Source organism: Ictalurus furcatus, chromosome 19 (assembly GCF_023375685.1).
Source record: "Ictalurus furcatus strain D&B chromosome 19, Billie_1.0, whole genome shotgun sequence".
NCBI lineage: Eukaryota > Metazoa > Chordata > Actinopteri > Siluriformes > Ictaluridae > Ictalurus > Ictalurus furcatus.
Window position 1 is genome coordinate 5,998,308 of NC_071273.1, and position 20,379 is coordinate 6,018,686.

General features: G+C 44.6%; 2 protein-coding genes across 2 annotated transcripts in view; both read right to left on the minus strand.

The window, feature by feature from the left end:
- LOC128623031 (zinc finger protein 850-like) overlaps positions 1 to 20,379 on the minus strand; it is a 207,434-nt gene that overhangs the window by 15,082 nt on the left and 171,973 nt on the right.
- On the minus strand, positions 1,929 to 19,814 carry LOC128623026 (interferon-induced GTP-binding protein Mx1-like). Its single transcript, XM_053649869.1, has 12 exons — positions 19,561 to 19,814; positions 17,861 to 17,998; positions 12,000 to 12,151; positions 11,725 to 11,863; positions 11,181 to 11,379; positions 10,883 to 10,961; positions 10,669 to 10,791; positions 5,941 to 6,082; positions 5,323 to 5,469; positions 5,022 to 5,098; positions 3,641 to 3,898; positions 1,929 to 2,761 (listed from the first exon to the last, which is right to left on the minus strand). The coding sequence occupies exons 1-12, from the start codon at positions 19,748 to 19,750 to the stop codon at positions 2,540 to 2,542; spliced, it is 1,866 nt and encodes a 621-aa protein (XP_053505844.1). The 5' UTR covers positions 19,751 to 19,814; the 3' UTR covers positions 1,929 to 2,539.

Consider the following 20,379-nt stretch of genomic DNA (forward strand, 5'->3'; position numbering starts at 1 on the left):
CGTACTCACTACGTTCCAGCAACGTACAACTATAACGTCGCCACGATTAATAACAATGTTTTATAAATGGATTGGTCATTTTCACCCTTCTGTTCCTTCATTCAATCATTCATCCATCCATCCACTTATCCCACCATCCTCCCATGGATATCTCTTGTGCTTTAGTTTTGGTTACAGGAAATACAAAACTGCATATTCAAACCACATAACCTATCCCTTCTTTCATCCTTCATCCATCTTTACATTGGGGGAGACATCATGATGATGATTACAATGGTGAGACATCATGAGTCAACATTTTATGTTGACCCATGGTGTCTCACCATTCCCGCGGGGCAGAGCGACTCCGGACAGCGCCTCCAGCACCGAGCTCTTCCCCGAGCTCTGGTCTCCGATCACGGCGTTGGCTGGAAGCGCGAGGTCCTTCTCCACACCGAGCGGGCGCAGAGAGTCGATCAGGTCGATGTACGGGCGCACCTTCTCCTCATACTGCTCACTCAGGCTCGCGCTCATCTCTGACAGCTGAGAAACTCGGCAAATAAGTATTAATAACTATTAACAATTAGATCTTATTGTTCTCGTTTAGAGTCTGAGCTACAGTATATCGCAGCCTTTTTTTTTTGGTCAAAGACTAAAAACAAAATATTGTTAGCTTATATAGACTAGTCATCATAGGTGTTTTCCACTGTAGCAAATCATACACAATAAAACTCGACTCACGAATATAGCTTTGCTTTAAAGAATCGATTCAGTGTAAAGAATCGAGTCTTTTTGTGTGCTAAAAGCCCGAAAACGAAAGTAAGCGCAGGTTTTTTTTTGTTTTTGTTTTTGTTTTTTGTTTTTTTGTTTTTGTTTGTTTTTTTTTTTGTCTTTTATTAGGTATCGTTTCATGGTAAGGTTCCACAGTAAAGATCAGTTGTCTGGTTAGCCTGGTTTGACCAAAATGACGTAGTTTTTTTTTTTTTTTTTTTTTTTTTTTTCTTTGCACACTTACAGATTATATTTGGGTAATATTTGGTTAAAAATGGCGAGTGTGTACAAAATTACATCAAATGTAAATCTACAAAGTACTCACTGATTAAACATGCTACATAATGCTGGGAAAATGCCACGAATGAGAAGTTTTATAGCATACAATGTGTAGGTTTTTTTGTTTTTCGTTTTTACATTGTCAGTCGTATGTTAAAGGTGCAATGGCCGCTTTTTCCCCTTACCAATATTGTGAAAAAGATGGAAAATATGTAGATGTGTGTGTGATGACACACACACACACACACACACACACACACAATGGTTTAAGCTGTGACCTAAGGGGTCTTCAGAAGTCCTGTTTGTGTTTACATGGTTATCCTGTTAGCCATTTCATAAACACGCCCTCGCACCCCTTCACTCCACACCCTCGTGACCATTCTCATAAATCATTAAGAGATTAATTTTTCATGTTTTTTAGTGTTATATAGTGCACTTTATCACTGTTAAAGATCGAATCTTGACAAATGTTGAGAAATCTTGCCTAACGCACCTTTAAATGAACATTGTAGAACTTATTACACAAAAATCACTGTCTCTATTAAACACTAGATGGAGCTGTTGGCCATTGATTGTGTTTAATGGAACGTTAGTGGAATCAGTGAGTATTAAATTGATAATAAAATTGAAATCAAGCTAATGGGCACAAAGCATCCAAATAAGAATATATAATAAATATAATATCGAGGTAGTTAGTGTAGGCAACATAATGGACTTTTTCATTTTCAGACAACATTTATTTTACTGTAATGTTTGATCTCTGATCATGCTTCGTTGTCACTTCTGTAGAGTTTTATTGTAACAAAATATGAGACCAAGTAGAGCAAAGATGGGGTTGCGGGGAGCCTGGAGTATATCCCAGGGGACTTTGGGCACAAGGCAGGGGACACCTTGGATGGGGTTCCAACACACATTCACATACTATGGACACATATTTTAGAGATGGCAATCAGCCTACAGTACATGTCTTTGGACTGGAGGAGGACGCTGTAGTACCTGGAGGAAACCCTCGAAGCACGGGGGGAACATACAAACTCCACGTACACAATCCTGACATGGTATGTTTAATATATCACCACCCACCAGCATAATGTGTGTGGGATTAAGACAGAAAAACAAGTAAAACTTCCAATGAGGTCCAATCTAGATTTTATGAAAGTTTATTTCTAATTAATCATTATCAATCCAAGTGAAAAAGAAATAATAAAATCATTCTCCCAGCAAGTATAAGAAGCAGAAAACAGTCCCGAAACAAAAAAAAGTACATCTAGGATAACTTTGTCACAGACTCAACACAGCAAAGTAAGAAATCAAATTAACAGATATTTCGATAACGTTTCTTTAAATATTGTGCAACAAACAAAAAATGTAAAACTTTTTAAGTAGCTATATGAACTAATCATCTAAAAGTAAATATATCAATTATTATTATCATTACTATCTGCATTTCCTAAAGTAATAGAAAGTTATACATTTTTGCGTAAACCATAATTGACTATAAATTTGAAATTTAAAACAAGACCAGTTTGACGAGGGCCTCTGTCAGACGTTTCTGGCAGCTTTTTAGGTTGTTGTGTTTGATGTTGATGTCATAATCTTCTTCCAACAGATCATTAATGTTATAATTCTGCATGAGCTGTAGCATTTCTCTCTGCAGCTGCGCCACTGACTCCTGAAGCACCTTGTACTTGATCACCAGCGGCACCTGGTCAGCCAGACGGTTACTCGCAATCTAAACACATATTTAATTAAGAAAAATTTACCTCAAACAGAGTCAATCAAGATAAGGCGTGCATGTTGTGTTTGACATTTCATTTTTTGAACTGGAGCGATAAGGCTAAAGTAAGCAACAAGTAATGGAAGTCTGTCTCAAATAATATTGTAGTCAAGACCGTCCAATTCCAAGACCAGGGCCAGCCGAGGTCGAGTCATGACAGAGTTTTTGGGGGGGAGGGGATCCAGGCCAAGCCAAGATCGAGTTCAAAAGAAAGGAAAGCCACATCAATTCGAGACCGAAAACCATCAAATCCTTTTCGAGGCCACGTCTTAACTTCAACTAGTGGGCATCATTTGTACATTGCGCCAGTGATTAGGCTGTTTTCTAAAATAAGGTATTACTTGGCTCAACGGTTAAGGCTCTGGGGTACTGATCAGAAAGCCAAGGGTTCAAGCCCCAGCGCTGCCAAGCTGCCACTGTTGGGCCCTTGAGCAAGGCCCTTAAACCCCTATTTGCTCATGTCTGGTCCTAGCTTCCTAACAACCTGGCATATGCAAAGAAAAGAATTTCATTGTGCTGCAATGTATGTGTATGTGAGAAAACCCATCTTTTAAGTCCAAGTGCAAATGCCAAGAGAACTCCAACTCCTCTCAAAAAAGTCAATACGCAGGTATAAGTGGTGTGTTATGGCTAAAGGAGTGTTCACATTATATGTTCGTGAACTACAATAATCTGTCAAAAATCAAAGCAGATATTACGCCTTGAAATGAGGATTTCAGAGTAGTGTCCATCATGGTTATGCCCTCTTACTGTGGTTGAACATGATAACATTGCAAATAATCAGAAATATCATCAGTAACACCAGGAAATGAACGATTGACAATAACCACTTACGCTGTAGTAAGACTTGAGGTAGTGCGTCAGTTCCTCCAGAATGGCTTCAGTGTCTGAGCGATTGTACAAACTATTGCAAGGAGGGCGAGCCACGCCATGAGATTGTCTCTCTTCTTCTTCCTCCATGTGCTTCAGCATGTTCAGGGTGTTAGTGTAGACACTATCCTGAGTATAGATCATCAGCTCCATGTTAAACTGAGTCTTCAGCATCGATTCAGCCTCGGACTCCTTCAGCTGCTTTATGTTCTCGATCTTGGTCTGGAGGAACAAAGGACCATCTCACCATGACATGCTTGAACATGATATTCCCTGACAGCATGGTGGTTATTGTTCTAGACCACCGGTTCTCAACCTTTTGTAACTAATGCCCCCTCCCCCCCCCCAGCCTTCCCTATCATGTGGCATGCCCATATATATATATATATATATATATATATATATATATATATATATATAAAATCTGTTTTTGATTGATAGATAGATTTTTTTTGTTTTTGTATTTTTTATATTATTTTTCATAACTTTTATGATTTAAAAAAAATAATTTTATGACTTTTATAAAACTAAATAACAGACAGGTATGGAACATGAATGATCAAAAATGTTTCTGAACACTATAACTACTTTGAACAAGAGAACTAGGATGTAATAACGTGGACTATTTTACATGTAAAACATGTTGTATTCCATTCGTCTTGCATTCTAAAAACATTCACATAAGAATTAAGTAAATGTGGAGGAAGGGCACATCTCGTTATCCATGACATTGTTAAATCTCCGGCTCTCAGTCCCTCACTGAATAGAGCAGACGCAGAGAGAGGTGTGAGTGCAGCGGGAAAGCAGGACCTCGTGCTTGCAGGACAGTACTGGTGATATTTGGAAAGTTACTAAGACTTGTCCAAAAAGTTGCTAGGCGCTTTTTTTCCCCTTCAAAAAAAGGCTCTAAAAGGGTCTGAAAAGTCGTTAAGTTGGCAACACTGGTCTGCACTGACAGCTAGATAAAAGGCAGGCTAATCTCCCCAGCAAAAAGAAAATACAGAAGGAGGGAGAAAGTGGAGTTTTTCCATTTATACACATTCTATTTGAAAAGCAATAAAATACACCGAGGACCCAAATGATGCCATGTATGTTAATCCATCCATCCATCCATCTTCTATACCACTTGTCCTTCCTTCAGGGTCACGGGGATGTGTGTTAATTCTAAAAAAAAATTTGCACCCCCCACGAACTCTCCACAAATGCCCCAGACCCGGTTAAGAACCACCGTGCTAGACCTTTTGCTTAATGTTTATCATATATTGTCATTTGGTGTTCACAGTCCAGCAAATGTAGACAGAGTTTCAAACGTGTCTGTAAAGTTTGTGTAAATATGAGGACCTACTTTTGTCATTTTGAGGAGATTCGGGAAGTCCAGAAAGTTGGTTTGAGCCAGCTTGATGAACTTGTTCCTAATGAAATCTAAAATAAATAAATAAATACATACATACATAAATAAATCTCAATATACACAAAAGGCAAAGCAGAATGTGGAAGGGAAATTGATATGGAATCTGTGGAAATATGATGTAGTAGTAAATCGTGATATTTTCCATATTTATTACCTTACATGCACAGACAGAATACAAAGCCTGCGAAATGACTCCATACATTTATCTTCAAATGAGTTCTTATATGCCATTTACCTGAGATTTCCTTCATTCTCCTGATGGCAGGTTTCTCCAGCTGTTTGATCTGGTCCTTCAGTATAATCTCGAAGGTCTTGTAGTTGATGAATCCTGGGAGTTCTCTGCCTCTGTATTTTTCTTCATACTCCTTCACTTCCTTCTCAACTAAAAATCCCCTCCGCCACCAAAGTAAAGGTTCAGGGTAAAGGTAAACGACATAACCTTCAATGTGGTCCATCCTACATCCCATCCCCACTCATGTGTTTGTAAAATAAGAGTGGACACTCCTACTGTACAAGAACACTTTTAACAGATTTATAACAGAAGATATGGCTTCATTATTCTTCATCTATGACTTATAAATATGTAAATATACAATTTCCTACAACTCTGACTAGCTTCTCAGTTTAGATAAGATTTTTTTTCCCAGAAAATTCCTATTTAAATGAAACAAAGATTATGTTGAAATATAGATGCTTGGTGAAAGGTTTTCAAATGTGCAAAGTCATACCGTAGGTAATACCTGCGGGAAATAAATTAGTAAATTTTTTTATTGCAATATTTCAGGTACCCAACATCTGTAACGCCCTTGATATACAGACACAGAGATATATCATCACACCACATGTCACTCACATGTCTTTCCTCTTTTGTCTAGATCCGTCTTCCAGTCATTAAACTCTCTCCTCAGAGTGGAGTAGATGTTGACATGTGGCACGCTCTTCGTCTCCTCTCCAATTGTTATGTTGATGGCATCCTGAGTGAATGCTGTTATTTTCTATTAAACAAACAAATGCCTGTAGTCAGACTGATTTTTTAAAAAAGAATAAAAACTCAGATGCACTCAGTGTAATACGGTAGCGTTTTAGTGAAGTGTGGTTCCTGCTTTGTTGGAATGAGAACCTACAACCACACCGGCCGTTTGCAGATCAGATTGGAGACCTGTGCTCTATACCATTCATTTGCTGTTTGGGCAGAGTTAAATATGGGATTATTTTGTAGATCGTTTATGAATGTCTCCTGATTTTAGCTCAACGTCAACATTAGCCAGAAGGTTCGTAAAGCTATAATGTAAAATGAAAGCAGATATAAAGGAAAACAGAATTGATGGTCGAGCCACACATGATATTATGGAGAAGCTAGTGATCCTGACACTTTCTGCTCTCCGGACCTGCCTGATCCATCTTGATGCCCTAGGTCTGGATGGAGCTCTCATCAACTGGAGGCTACAGTCTTGCTGAGGATGATACTGCTTGAAGTACAATGGAAATGGTTTTGGACCTCAATTCTACATGGACATTCTCGTTGTGGTTGCTGGGACTACGGTTGCTGTGATGGCCTTGGGACTGCGATTACCACATGCAGTTTTACACTCAGGTCTCTTTTGGTGAACAGTGGACTAGTTCAACAAACAGACTTCATGTTAAAACCATAATGAACTTTTTATTACTTTCATACTATCTGCTCTTACCCAGATGAAGACGGGTTGCCTTCTGAGTCTGGTTCCTCTCAAGGTTTCTTCCTCATATCATCTTAGGGAGTTTTTCCTCACCACCGTCGCTACCGACTCACTCAATAGGGATAAATTCACACTTAAGATCTCTATCGTGTGTTTATATATTTCTGTAAAGCTGCTTTGAGCCAATGTCCAGTGTTAAAAGCGCTATACAAATAAAAGTGAATTGAATTTGCCAAACCCAACTACGGCATTTTTCATCTTTGTAGGTCTGTGAGCAGGAAATCAATTGGGTTCCTTTCCAGGGATGAAAGGAATAATCAGTATGTCAGAAGATCCAAAGTCAGATAATGTAAAGATAAGTTTTGTTTATATATTGTCGCGACGGACCGACAGCCGGCGCGCATAATAAGAAAGTCGCTCCTTCCCCAACTGCCGCACCGGCACGAAGCGGACAGCCTCGGGCCAAACACACCATCAGCCGGAAGGACCGTCACGGTGGGGCGGGACCGTTGACGCTACACCGGCCGGCGATTGGGGAATTCGTCGGGAAAATTCCACCACTCAGGCGACGAAGGAGGAGGATAAAAGGACGCGCTTCCGGCCGTACGAGAGAAGAGGAAATGACGGCGAAGAGACAGACTCCGTGCGAGCTCTTCAGCGGCATACAGGCGCACTAACATTGAGCACGACGGCAGGATTGATTCACTCCGACCGCTAATCTCTCTCTCTCTCTCCTTCTCTCCCCGAAGGTGCGAGCGCGGACGAGACCGCCGGGTGGTGAGATCGCATGCACCGGTGGATGACGGCACAGGAGACCCACGCCCTCATCTCGGGAACCCCGACACGCCCTCGAGAAGGTCACACGACAGCCACACCCCCACGAAACCCCACGCACTCACACACCCTCGCCCCCTCACGACGGACAGCTCACACTAAGATAAATAAAAACACCCATTGTGACTGCAATCTGTCTCTTGTGGGTCTGTGCTCTGCCCTTCCCCTGAGCTAACTCCCTACACTGGTGGAGGATGCGGGCATAGAGTACAGACTCGCCTACAAACAAGCACCAAAAAAAAAAAAAAAAGAAAAAACTCTGAGAGAGAAATAAAAAAAAAAGGAAAAAACAAACTGTTAGTGCCCAGCAGCGCCTGTAAGTTCCTGGCCCGGTGGCAAGTCCCATATACAGTCCTCGAACGCCGGGGCCCGGTCAACTACCGCCTGCAACAGCCCGATAAGCGCGCGGAGGAGAAGCTCTACCACGTGAACCTGCTGAAGAAGTGGGTAGAACCGGCCCCAGTAGTGTCGGCGGACTTGGACCATGGCAAGCGTACCTTGGTCGGTGTAGGGGAGGACCTCACCCCCGCCCAGAGACAGGAGCTCACTGAGCTGATAGACCAGTTCTCGGATGTGTTTTCGGCCTCCCCGGGGATGACCCAGCTGGTCCAGCACGAGATCAAAACTCCTCCCGGCGTAGTGGTGAGACAAAGGCCCTACCGTGTCCCAGAGGCCCGACGCAAAGCCATTGAGGAGGAAATTAGTCGGATGCTACGGGACCACATCATAGAGGAGTCCAGCAGCCCCTGGTCCAGCCCCGTCGTCGTCGTGCCGAAGCCGGACGGGAGCATGCGGCTGTGCAACGACTTCCGGAGGCTGAACCAGGTGTCGGAGTTCGACAGCTACCCCCTCCCCAGAGTGGACGACCTCGTCGAGAGGCTGGGGAGGGCCCGGTTCATATCTACCTTGGACCTGACCAAGGGCTACTGGCAAGTTGCGCTAGCGCCGGAGGCCAGACCCAAGACGGCCTTTAGCACGGCCACCGGCCACTGGCAGTACCGGGTTCTCCCCTTTGGGCTACACGGGGCACCCGCCACATTCCAGCGGTTGATGGACATCCTCCTGCGGCCCCACCGCATGTTTGCAGCTGCCTACCTGGACGACGTAGTCATCCACTCCTCCACATGGGCCGACCACCTGTTCCATCTCAGGGAGGTCCTGAAGGCGCTCCGGGAGGCCGGCCTTACGGCCAACCCCAAGAAGTGCCACCTAGGGCTGACTGAGGCCCAGTACCTGGGATACCACATCGGCCGGGGAATGCTGAAACCACAGACGAAGAAAATCGAGGCCGTAAAGGACTACCCTCGACCAACATCAAAGAAACAGGTACGTGCCTTCTTGGGGTTGGCGGGGTACTACCGGAGATTCGTGCCTAACTTCTCTGCTGTAGCTTCCCCCCCTCTCAGATCTCACCAAGAAGGGCCAGCCAGACCGGGTCAGGTGGTCAGCCGACGCAGAGAGGGCCTTCCAAGCCCTGAAAGGGGCCCTCACCAGCGCGCCGGTACTGCGCAATCCGGACTTCGACCTCCCATTCACCGTGCACACTGATGCGTCCGAGACCGGGCTTGGCGCAGTCCTCTCGCAAATCTTCGACAGGGAAGAACACCCGGTCCTCTATATCAGCCGGAAGTTGTCCCCTGCTGAGAAGAAATACGCAGCCGTCGAGCGAGATGCCCTGGCAATAAAGTGGGCCATCGAGGAGCTGCGGTACTACCTGGCTGGCCGGCACTTCGTCCTTGTAACGGACCACGCCCCCCTGCAGTGGATGGCCAAAGCCAAAGACACAAACGCCCGGGTAACACGCTGGTTTCTCGCCTTACAAGATTTCTCGTTCCAGGTTAAGCACCGGGCGGGGGCCCAACATGGTAACGCAGATGGGCTCTCGCGACGAGATGCACTCTGGGCCCACCACCAAGCGGCAGTAGGCTCGGAGCTGAGGGGGGGGTACTGTCGCGATGGACCGACAGCCGGCGCGCATAATAAGAAAGTCGCTCCTTCCCCAACTGCCGCACCGGCACGAAGCGGACAGCCTCGGGCCAAACACGCCATCAGCCGGAAGGACCGTCATGGTGGGGCGGGACCGCTGACGCTACACCGGCCGGCAATTGTGGAATTCGTCGGGAAAATTCCACCACTCAGGCGACAAAGGAGGAGGATAAAAGGACGCGCTTCCTGCCGTACGAGAGAAGAGGAAACGACGGCGAAGAGACAGACTCCGTGCGAGCTCTTCAGCGGCATACAGGCGCGCTAACATTGAGCACGACGGCAGGATTGATTCACTCCGACCACTAATCTCTCTCTCTCTCTCTCTCTCTCTCTCTCTCTCTCTCTCTCTCTCTCTCTCTCTCTCTCCTTCTCTCCCCGAAGGTGCGAGCGCGGATGAGACCGCCGGGTGGTGAGATCGCACGCACCGGTGGATGACGGCACGGGAGACCCACGCCCTCGTCTCGGGAACCCCGACACGCCCTCGAGAAGGTCACACGACAGCCACACCCCCACGAAACCCCACGCACTCACACACCCTCGCCCCCTCACGACGGACAGCTCACACTAAGATAAATAAAAACACCCATTGTGACTGCAATCTGTCTCTTGTGGGTCTGTGCTCTGCCCTTCCCCCGAGCTAACTCCCTACAATATATATATATATAGTGTATGTGTGTGTGTAATCATTTATTCATCAGCCACAGAAGGGATGAAAGAAAGAATGTGAGGGAAATGAAGTGATGCCAAGTGATGAAGTGATGAGTTGATCTACAATAGCTAGGCCCTTCGTGTTTTCCTTTCATTCCGGTCTCCAAACTGCTTCAACAACAACCTGCTGCCGCTTGCTCTCTTAGACTCTCACCTTTTAAGGTGCGATACATTTCAGAGCTGCTCAAATTAAACTCTGGGTATATTAGGTAATATTTGCAGCAGTACATCGAGTGCATAGTGGAAAACTCTGGATATACTAGTTACCAAGGAAACAATAACCAGGAAATGACTTTCCAAGGACGTGTTAAATGACATTATTCCAAATTTCAGGATCTTCGCTGTTAGTCATTATTTTGTTTTTGTGTACAACTCACATCAGTCAGGAAGCAGATCCGTTGTTCTGGATCTGTAGGAGGCCCAGAGTTGTAGCGATCCAGTTCAGTCTGAGTTTCAGCCAACATCAGCTGGATTTGCTCCTTCAGTTGTGGCAGAAATTTCTAAAACACACACACACACAGCCACATTTTACTACCAGCAAGTATTTTACTATGAGCAGGGACATTTATGTACCATACAATCTAGCTTTACCTTGATGTGAAGGACAAGTTCGAGTGTGAGTTTCTCAGCCAGCTTGGCAATGGTGGCTTTTCCTTCTTTATACGGCATCCTGTGAAAATCGCGTTTTTTCATTCATCTCACTGAGGTTTTTTTTCAACAGCAACCATTTTTTTTTATAGATTAATATGATTAGGACCACTAGTACTAGATAACATGGTTAATATTCTTATATTAAAATTGAAATTCTACATACTGCGCATTTAAAGATACCAATGGCAAATTCTGGAAAATTCACAAGACATATCTTCCCTGAGATCAAAATGTCTACCTGAAATGTGGGTGTTCTATAAAGAAGTCCTTCTCCTTCTTGATGGCTTCGTACAGAGAGATGCGGTCCACGACCTCCTGCTGTCCTCGGCACCTGACGACCATATAGCCTTTAGTGAGGAAAATGATGTCGTTATTGATGACGGACACCACCTCATCCTCCTTGCCTTTGTCCACCAGGTCGGGCTTTGTTAGGATGCCTGTTATGAACACACATGCAAAATTTTTATGGAAGATATCTTGTGTACGTGTTAAAACATCACTGTGGAAGCGTTGGGCATGGCCGAGAGGAATGGAGAGCAGAGCTGCGGAAGGTGAGCGGTAAGGATCCCAGACCTGTGCGAAATTTGGCTAATGAGTGTTCTGTTCAGTAAGGATAAAGAGGGTTGAGACTAGAGCTACGCGAGAGCGAGTGCTGAGCTGCACAGAGCTGCGTGTAAGCATGTGCATTGACCTATGCACAGGGAAATAAAACTGCTATACTTTTCCCTGAGAAGTGTTACAGTCACAAGTTTTGCAATTCACTATATATTAAAAATACAGACCAATTGTTCTTTCACCAGTTAGATCGATTTTCTGAGCCATCTTCAGCGCTTCAGTAGTGGTGATGTCCACGTTACACGGCACCACCACCAAGATGATGGTGTCTTGTTTTGTGATGAACTTTTTCATCAGGCTCTTAATCTGAAAAAGTCACACATGCACTGATACATTTCAAAATGCTTCATTTGATATTTTATCAGAGTTTACAATGTCATATTTAATCAGTATACCACATAACAAATACGATCCATTTAAATAATCCTTAAAAGCAATTGACCTGTTCTCCAATGTCCTCCGGTTGGCCTTTGACTGGCACTTGGACAATACCAGGCAGATCGATGAACGTGAGGTCGGGAGCATTGGTCGATGTCACCTCCAGGCTGATGAGCTCGTCGCTCATGCCCAAGGCTCCAGCTATTTCATTCTGAGCTAAAAGAAGAACATGCACATGAGACAGTAATAATTAAAACAAAAATAAGTCAGCTAGGTAAAATACATAATTAAGCAAAGCTAGCTAGCTAACAAAACAGCAACCTAATTAGATAGCGAATGTTTAGGAATAAGTCCAAACAATGTTGGCTTGATAAAATTTGAGAAAGACGCTAATCACATTAGACTACTAATGTTAAAGAATGTGCCCAAACAAAGCTAGCTGGCAAACACAACACAACACGGCAATGGGACAGAATAGTCATAATACAATCACACATTTTCATTTCATTTTGTTCAAGTTTTTATTTGTAAAAGAATTTTACCTCCTCCTCTTCAGCATTAGAGAGGACTTTGTGTAGCTTCATTACATGTCAAAAAAGTAGCAAAGTGTCACAGCTCAGTCAGATCAGAACTCAATTTCCCAAGATGCAACACTCACTTCTCATGCATGCATGCGCTCACCATCCCCACAGTTCTGATCAGACACACCTGGCACCAATCACACACACACACTCTCACCGCTAGTACTTAGGGATGTCATTCACCTAGAGTCAATGCGAAGTATACGTTCTGTCAACTCGTTTCTCTGTGTTACCAAGCCGATCTAGTTAGTTAGTCTTCTCGTTATCCTCGACCCTTGTTTCCGGTTTCGACTACGCTCTCTGCCTGACCCCGTTTGTGTTGTTCGTCCGATCGCTTGACCATTGCCTGTCTTATGACTACGTTTCTGGAACTTCCCGATACCACGCTCTACACCTCCTGTCCGCTTCTGCTTCCGTGCCGATTCGAGGTTCGTGACAGAATACTTCGCCTTCCAATGGAAGCAGCGGGAGATCCCCGTTGGCCGCAAGCCATCGAGGGACATAGCCGGATGATTAGTGACCATGATCACCGTCTCGCAAGCCTGACTGAGCAGGTAGCTCGGCTAAACCAAACCGCGCAGTTTTCTACGGCACCGACCACACGCTTACCTCCCACTCCAGCGCCGGAGAGGTATGACGGAGATCCGGCACACTGCCGAGGTTTTTTACTCCAGTGCTCCCTGTTTTTTTCAACGTACCCAGACATGACGGAGAATCGGAAAATAATCCACTTCATGGAACTCTTAACCGGGAGAGCTCTCCTCTGGGCCACAGCGGAATGGGAACAGGAAGGGAACGTCATCAGCACATATGATCAGCTGACATCACGTTTCCACACTGTATTCGATCATTCTCCAGACAACCGGGAGACTGGGGAGGAATTATTATCCTTGACGCAGGGATCACATTGTGTGGCGGATTACGCTCTTGAATTTCGTACTGTGGCCACTAGGAGTGGATGGAATCAACCCGCTCTAAAGACTATGTTTCGCCGGGGATTAAATGCCGACATCGTAACGGAGCTGGCGTGTCGTAATAATCAGCTGACTCTCGACTCACTCATTAACTTAGCTATACGCCTGGATTGTCTACTACGGAGCCACTGCTCCATACACAGCAAGGCGGAAGTACCAGCTTCTGAGAGCCCTGGTGAACCCATGCAGCTGGGACAGACTCGGGTGAGCATGCAGGAGAGAGAACGACGGCGCCGTGAACATTATTGTTTCTACTGCGGTGAGAAGAGCCACTTTGTGCAACAATGCCCTCTCAAACAGTGCTCTACCTGAGGGGAAACCAAAACTCCCAAACAACCTCAGTCAGGAGTGAGTTTAGAACCCATTGCCCAGTACTCAATTCAGTCTGCATTTGTATTACCAGTTATATTAGAATACTCAGGCATTTCCTGTATTTTAGAGGCGCTGATCGACTCTGGAGCGGCGGGGAATTTCATCGACCAAGAGACCATACACCAATACAACATCACCGTTCGTCCTCTCAGCACCCCCCGCCGTGTCCAAGCCATTGATGGAGCCCCCATTGGAGATGGTTTAATCACCCACTGCACCGACCCTATTAACCTCCGCACCAGCGCTCTTCATCAGGAAAAAATTACATTCCATGTCATTGTGACGGCCCGGCATCCAGTGGTTCTCGGTCTTCCTTGGCTCGAACATCACAACCCACAAATTTCATGGAATCAAAGGGAGATCACTCACTGGTCAGCTCACTGCATCAATCACTGTCTCCGAGTCCCTGTGATCACCTTAGCATCCACATCCGTTGAGAGCCCTGACAAGGCGGACAACGTTCTGATCCCCAGTGTTTACCACGACCTCATTGAAGTATTCAGTAAAAAGAAGGCTAGTGGACTACCTCCTCATCGAGATTACGACTGCGCAATCGATTTGCTTCCAGGCACTACACCACCGCGAGGGAGAGTCTATCCATTAACAGTAACTGAACAAAAAGCCATGGAGGAGTACATTCAGGAAGCATTGCACCAAGGTTATGTACGACCATCTACTTCTCCAGCATCAGCTGGGTTTTTCTTCATAGAGAAGAAGGGAGGAGGTTTACGACCATGCATCGATTACAGAGGACTAAACCGGTGTTGCATCAAGTACCGTTACCCACTACCTCTAGTACCAGCCGCTCTGGAACAACTACGCACTGCCACCATCTTCACGAAACTGGACTTACACAGTGCATACAACTTGGTCCGGATTCGAGAAGGAGATGAATGGAAGACTGGGTTCAACACATCTTCAGGTCACTATGAGTATCAGGTCATGCCGTATGGGCTTTCTAACGCTCCCTCGGTCTTCCAATGTCTAAATAACGACGTGTTATGTGATATGCTGGGACACCATGTGATCATCTACACAGATGACATTCTAATATATTCTAACTCCCGGGAGGAACATGTTCACCACGTCCGCCAAGTTCTACAACAACTGCTCCATCATCAGTTATATGTTAAACCTGAGAAATGCGAATTTCATAGAACCACCATTGCGTTTCTGGGATACATCATCAGCCCCGAAGGGATCTCCATGGACCAAGAAAAGGTCCAGGCAGTAGTAAACTGGCCCACACCCATGACGATCAAGGAACTACAGAGGTTTCTGGGGTTTGCAAACTTCTACAGAAGGTTTATTAGGAATTTCAGTGCCATCGCCAACCCCCTAATGTCCCTGCTAAAGGGGAAACCCAAACGTCTGTCATGGAATCCAACCGCCCAAACCGCCTTCGACAAGCTCAAGAAAGCCTTCACTACTGCACCCATCATCAAACATCCGGACCCATCTAAACCGTTTATAGTGGAGGTGGACGTGTCAGAGACCGGGGTAGGAGCCATTTTATCCCAGTGGTTCGGAGAGAGGCCAAAGCTCCATCCAGTGGCATTCTTCTCACGAAAGCTTTCCCCCTCTGAGAGAAACTACGATGTGGGAAATCGTGAACTCTTGGCAGTTAAGTTAGCGCTGGAGGAGTGGAGACACTGGTTAGAAGGGGCTACACATCCCTTTGTCATCTTCACAGACCATAAGAACCTGGAGTATATTCGCACTGCAAAGAGACTCACACCCCGCCATGCCCGATGGGCCCTGTTCTTCACCAGGTTTCACTTCACGTTATCATACAGACCAGGGTCCAAGAACATAAAAGCTGATGCCCTGTCTCGTCTCGACCACACAGAACGTGTCAACGAGCACGAGGAGTATATCATCCATCCCTCATGTATCATCAATGCGCTAGAGTGGAACTAGAGGAGATTCCCCAGTTGCGAGTACCCGTAAAATGTCCCCCGAACAAACTTTTTGTACCTGAAGAGTACCGTCAAGAACTCATCATCTGGGCGCACACGATACCCGGTACAGGGCATCCAGGGGCACAGCGCACACACCATCTCCTAAAAGAGAAGTACTGGTGGTCCAATATGGAGGGAGATATACACAAGGTGGTGGCATCCTGTTCATCTTGCGCACAGAATAAGGTACCTCGGACCCTCCCAGCTCAGAGGCTCAAGCCCTTACCCATACTCGAACGCCCATGGTCACACATATCAGTTGACTTTGTAACGGATTTACCAAGATCCCAAGGAAATACCACAGTTCTAGTCACAGTGGACCGGTATTCCAAGTCCGTACGTTTTATTCCATTACCCGCTCTCCCCACCACCTTCGTGACAGCTGAACTTCTATTCCAGCATGTTTTTAGATATTTTGGCATTCCGGAGGAGATTATCTGTGACAGGGGCCCGCAGTTTACTTCCAGAGTGTGGTCCAACTTCATGACTAAGATGGGAGTAACAGTGAATCTCACTTCCAGATATCACCCACAAGCCAACGGACAAGTTGAACGAATCAATCAGGAATTAGGGCAATTCCTCCGTACTTTCTGTGCCAATAACCCCGAGGATTGGAGCAAGTTTCTGCCATGGGCCGAGTACGCCCAAAATTCACTACGTCATTCGGCTACCAATCTCACTCCTTTCCAGTGCGTACTAGGTTACCAACCGCCACTGTTCCCATGGAACGCGACTCCCACCGCAGCTCCTGCAGTTGACCAATGGTTTGAACGTAGTGAGCGTGTCTGGGCTGACACCCACCGATGCCTGAAAGAGACCACAGACACATACAAGCGCAAAGCAGATCGCCACCGCAACGAACACCCTAATTACCAACCAGGCGATAGGGTGTGGTTGTCTACCAAGATCTTAAGACAACCTCATAGCTGTAAAAAACTAACGCCAAGATACACTGGACCATTCAAGATCCTCAAGCGAATCAATGAAGTCACTTACCGTCTGGAACTGCCACGACACAGCCGCATCTCCCCCTCATTCCACGTATTACGTCTCAAACCTGTTGTCAACGGTCCATTAGCTACAGAAGTACCATCTGAAACTCCTCCGACCCCTCTGGAAATTGATGGACAACCGGCTTACCGTGTCAAGAAAATCATCAAATCTAGACACAGGAGAGGCAAGCTGGAGTATTTGGTTGAGTGGGAGGGTTATGGACCTGAGGAACAATGCTGGGTTCCCGAGCAGGACATACTGGATCCACAGCTTACTAAAGACTTTCACGCAACTTATCCTGATCCCCCAGGTCTATGACCCCGGGGGAGGCCAAGAAAGAACTCGGCTCCCAGAGTGAGCCCTTTGGGGGGGGGGGTTCTGTCACAGCTCAGTCAGATCAGAACTCAATTTCCCAAGATGCAACACTCACTTCTCATGCACGCATGCGCTCACCATCCCCGCAGTTCTGATCAGACACACCTGGCACCAATCACACACACACACTCTCACCGCTAGTACTTAGGGATGTCTTTCACCTAGAGTCAATGCGAAGTATACGTTCAGTCAACTCGTTTCTCTGCGTTACCAAGCTAATCTAGTTAGTTAGTCTTCTCATTATCCTCGACCCTTGTTTCCGGTTTCGACTACGTTCTCTGCCTGACCCCATTTGTGTTGTTCGTCCGATCGCTTGACCATTGCCTGTCTTACGACTACGTTTCTTGAACTTCCCGATACCACGCTCTACACCTGCCGTCCGCTTCTGCTTCCATGCCGATTCGAGGTTCGTGACACAAAGCTTGCTTGTATTCAACATTAGTCGACTTAGGACTTAAGTAAGTACTCATTGAAATTTGCTTGATTTTGTTGTAAGCTTAATAATAATAATAACAAATAAACAGTTAGTTCCTGTCCACTAATTTGACTGTATAAGTGTCATTACAAGATTTGACAGCGTGACATTCACTGATAGAGTGAAAACAAACCAAATATTTGGCCATACTGTGTCTAAAATGTCAGAGACTTGATAGTCATTTCTTTATTTACCTTTTCTAATCGATCTCTCCACATCTGCTGGATCTGTAATGTCTCTCTCAATGTCCTTGTACTTGATCTTTCCATGCCAGAAGTCCTTCTGTCTGCTCTTCTTCATCTTGAGCTCAAGTGGACATCGTGTCACGATACCTTCGTGATTAACGGCAGAGAATTCAACCGTAAAAAAGTCGAATACTCTTCTCTCTGACATTTATAATTTTTTTTAAAAACATTTGATACCATTCTGATACATATGTCGTACGTAGCGACTTGCTGTATGTTCAGAAAGTTTCAGTATAAATAATGTTAAATATAAAGACTTTACAATCATTACATATCTCTCTATGTTACTATTGACTATTAAGTTTCTATTGGTAATGAACATTACATTAGGCTAACATAACTGTGGACATAATACTTGATAGTGATACTTGCTATGAGAGTGAAAATAAAATGAAGATGAATAAATGCGTTTGAAATAGATTAAACCTGAAATTCAAATTTCACGTATGTGAACGTAACTTTATCCGTATTAAAGTTTCGGCTCCGTTAAGACTCTGTTGATGTCCCTGAAGTGGTCCGATCGGTCCTGTGAGCATGTGCACTACTGTATGTAAATTAGGTTTGATCGGGTTTGTAAATTCCATTGAAATGGAAGTACCTTGCGGACAATTTTCAAAATTAAACGCAAATTGGATTTGCAGTTGTGTTTCCTACTTGTGGACACGTAAATTGCGACAGAATTCAAGCAAAAACGAAAGTGCAAATCGCATATTACCGCGTTTTCGTATACGTGAATGTGCAATGTCCGGCAAATTTCAAATGCCACGCAAAGTCCACTTGCAGTTGCATTTCACTTGTAGTTGTGTATTACGAGTTATGACCCTGTCAGAAATACTGTAGCAACAGCAATTACCCCATTTGCTACGTCACTTCCTTGGAATCGTACGTAGTGTGCCAATATTCAAACAGATTCGCAAATCCCTTTGAGTTTGTATGACGCTTCACAGAGACACAGAGACAGTTAGTGTCGGGGGTGGGAGTATAGGCCTACTATGGGGCGTGTTTATATTTGTAAGTGACATCGATCACTACAGTCGCAGAGAATGCAGTCACCGTAGTAAAGTTGGTTTTGGATTTGACATTCACTACAATTCTTCTGAATTCTGTCACAATTTACACGTACACTAACGCAAATGTCCTTTTCCTGCAAAAAAAAATGATCTGCAAAGTACTTTCATTCTCTGATATCACGAGCCTACTTCCTGAATTCATTTACAGAAATGTCATACATATTTCACATTATATTAAATAGTATAAGTTTAATAAAATTATTATTACGTTAGAGTTTAACATCATTACAGGTAAAAGTTGTGGGTGTAATTATAATGTTATTTGGCTTTTTTTGTTCTTGTTCTTTTAATTTAGACAAAAATGGAAATTATCACTGCTTTTTTAAAATTCTTTTTTTAGTCATTTAAGTTAGTTTTCTTGAGCGACAGTAAAATGAGTGCACTCGAATGCACTTTGGATGCAATTTCACGAAAGAAATGAAACTAATAATTATAATCGGATCAAAAATGTAAAATATTATCAATAATAATAATAATAATAAGAGGAAGAAGAATAAGAAGAAAAAAAATTTTTTTGGGTTTGTTTTTATGTTTTTGTAAAAACCCACATGATTAATAAGTTGACCCATGGTGTCTCACCTCCCCCGCGGGGCAGAGCGACTCCGGACAGCGCCTCCAGCACCGAGCTCTTCCCCGAGCTCTGGTCTCCGATCACGGCGATGGCTGGAAGCGCGAGGTCCTTCTCCACACCGAGCGGGCGCAGAGAGTCGATCAGGTCGATGTACGGGCGCACCTTCTCCTCATACTGCTCACTCAGGCTCGCGCTCATCTCTGACAGCTGAGAAACTCGGCAAAGTAAGTCGATCAATAACTAATAACAATTTCGTTTTTAGTCTGTGCTTTTACACAGTTCTGTTTCTTCTGTGTTACGTGGAAAAGTGAAACTGATGCACCAGGTCACTTCACCTGTCATGCAAAGCGCCAATGGATCACCTGAGATCCAGACCATATTTAGCGAGACTGATGCAAATACAAGTACAAATGCAAATAAGGCCAAGACGAGTCAAAGCCAATACAGAAAACCTATTGAGATAAGGTGGGTCAATAACTGTGCTGAATTTACCTTAGAATTGTGGATTCAAGAAAAACATTTTTAACCAATGAGTAGATACCGAAGACATTCCAGAGTATTTAAGTCTTTGTATTGTTGCTACTTAGTGGCTGTGTGTGTGTGCAGACATATATAAATACAGCATCTCACAAAAGTGAGTACACCCCTCACATTTTTGTAAATATTTGATTATATCTTTTCATGTGACAACACTGAAGAAATGACACTTTGTTACAATGTAAAGTAGTGAGTCTACAGCTTGTGTAACAGTGTAAATTTGCTGTCCCCTCAAAATAACTCAACACACAGCCATTAATGTCTAAACCGCTGGCAACAAAAGTGAGTAC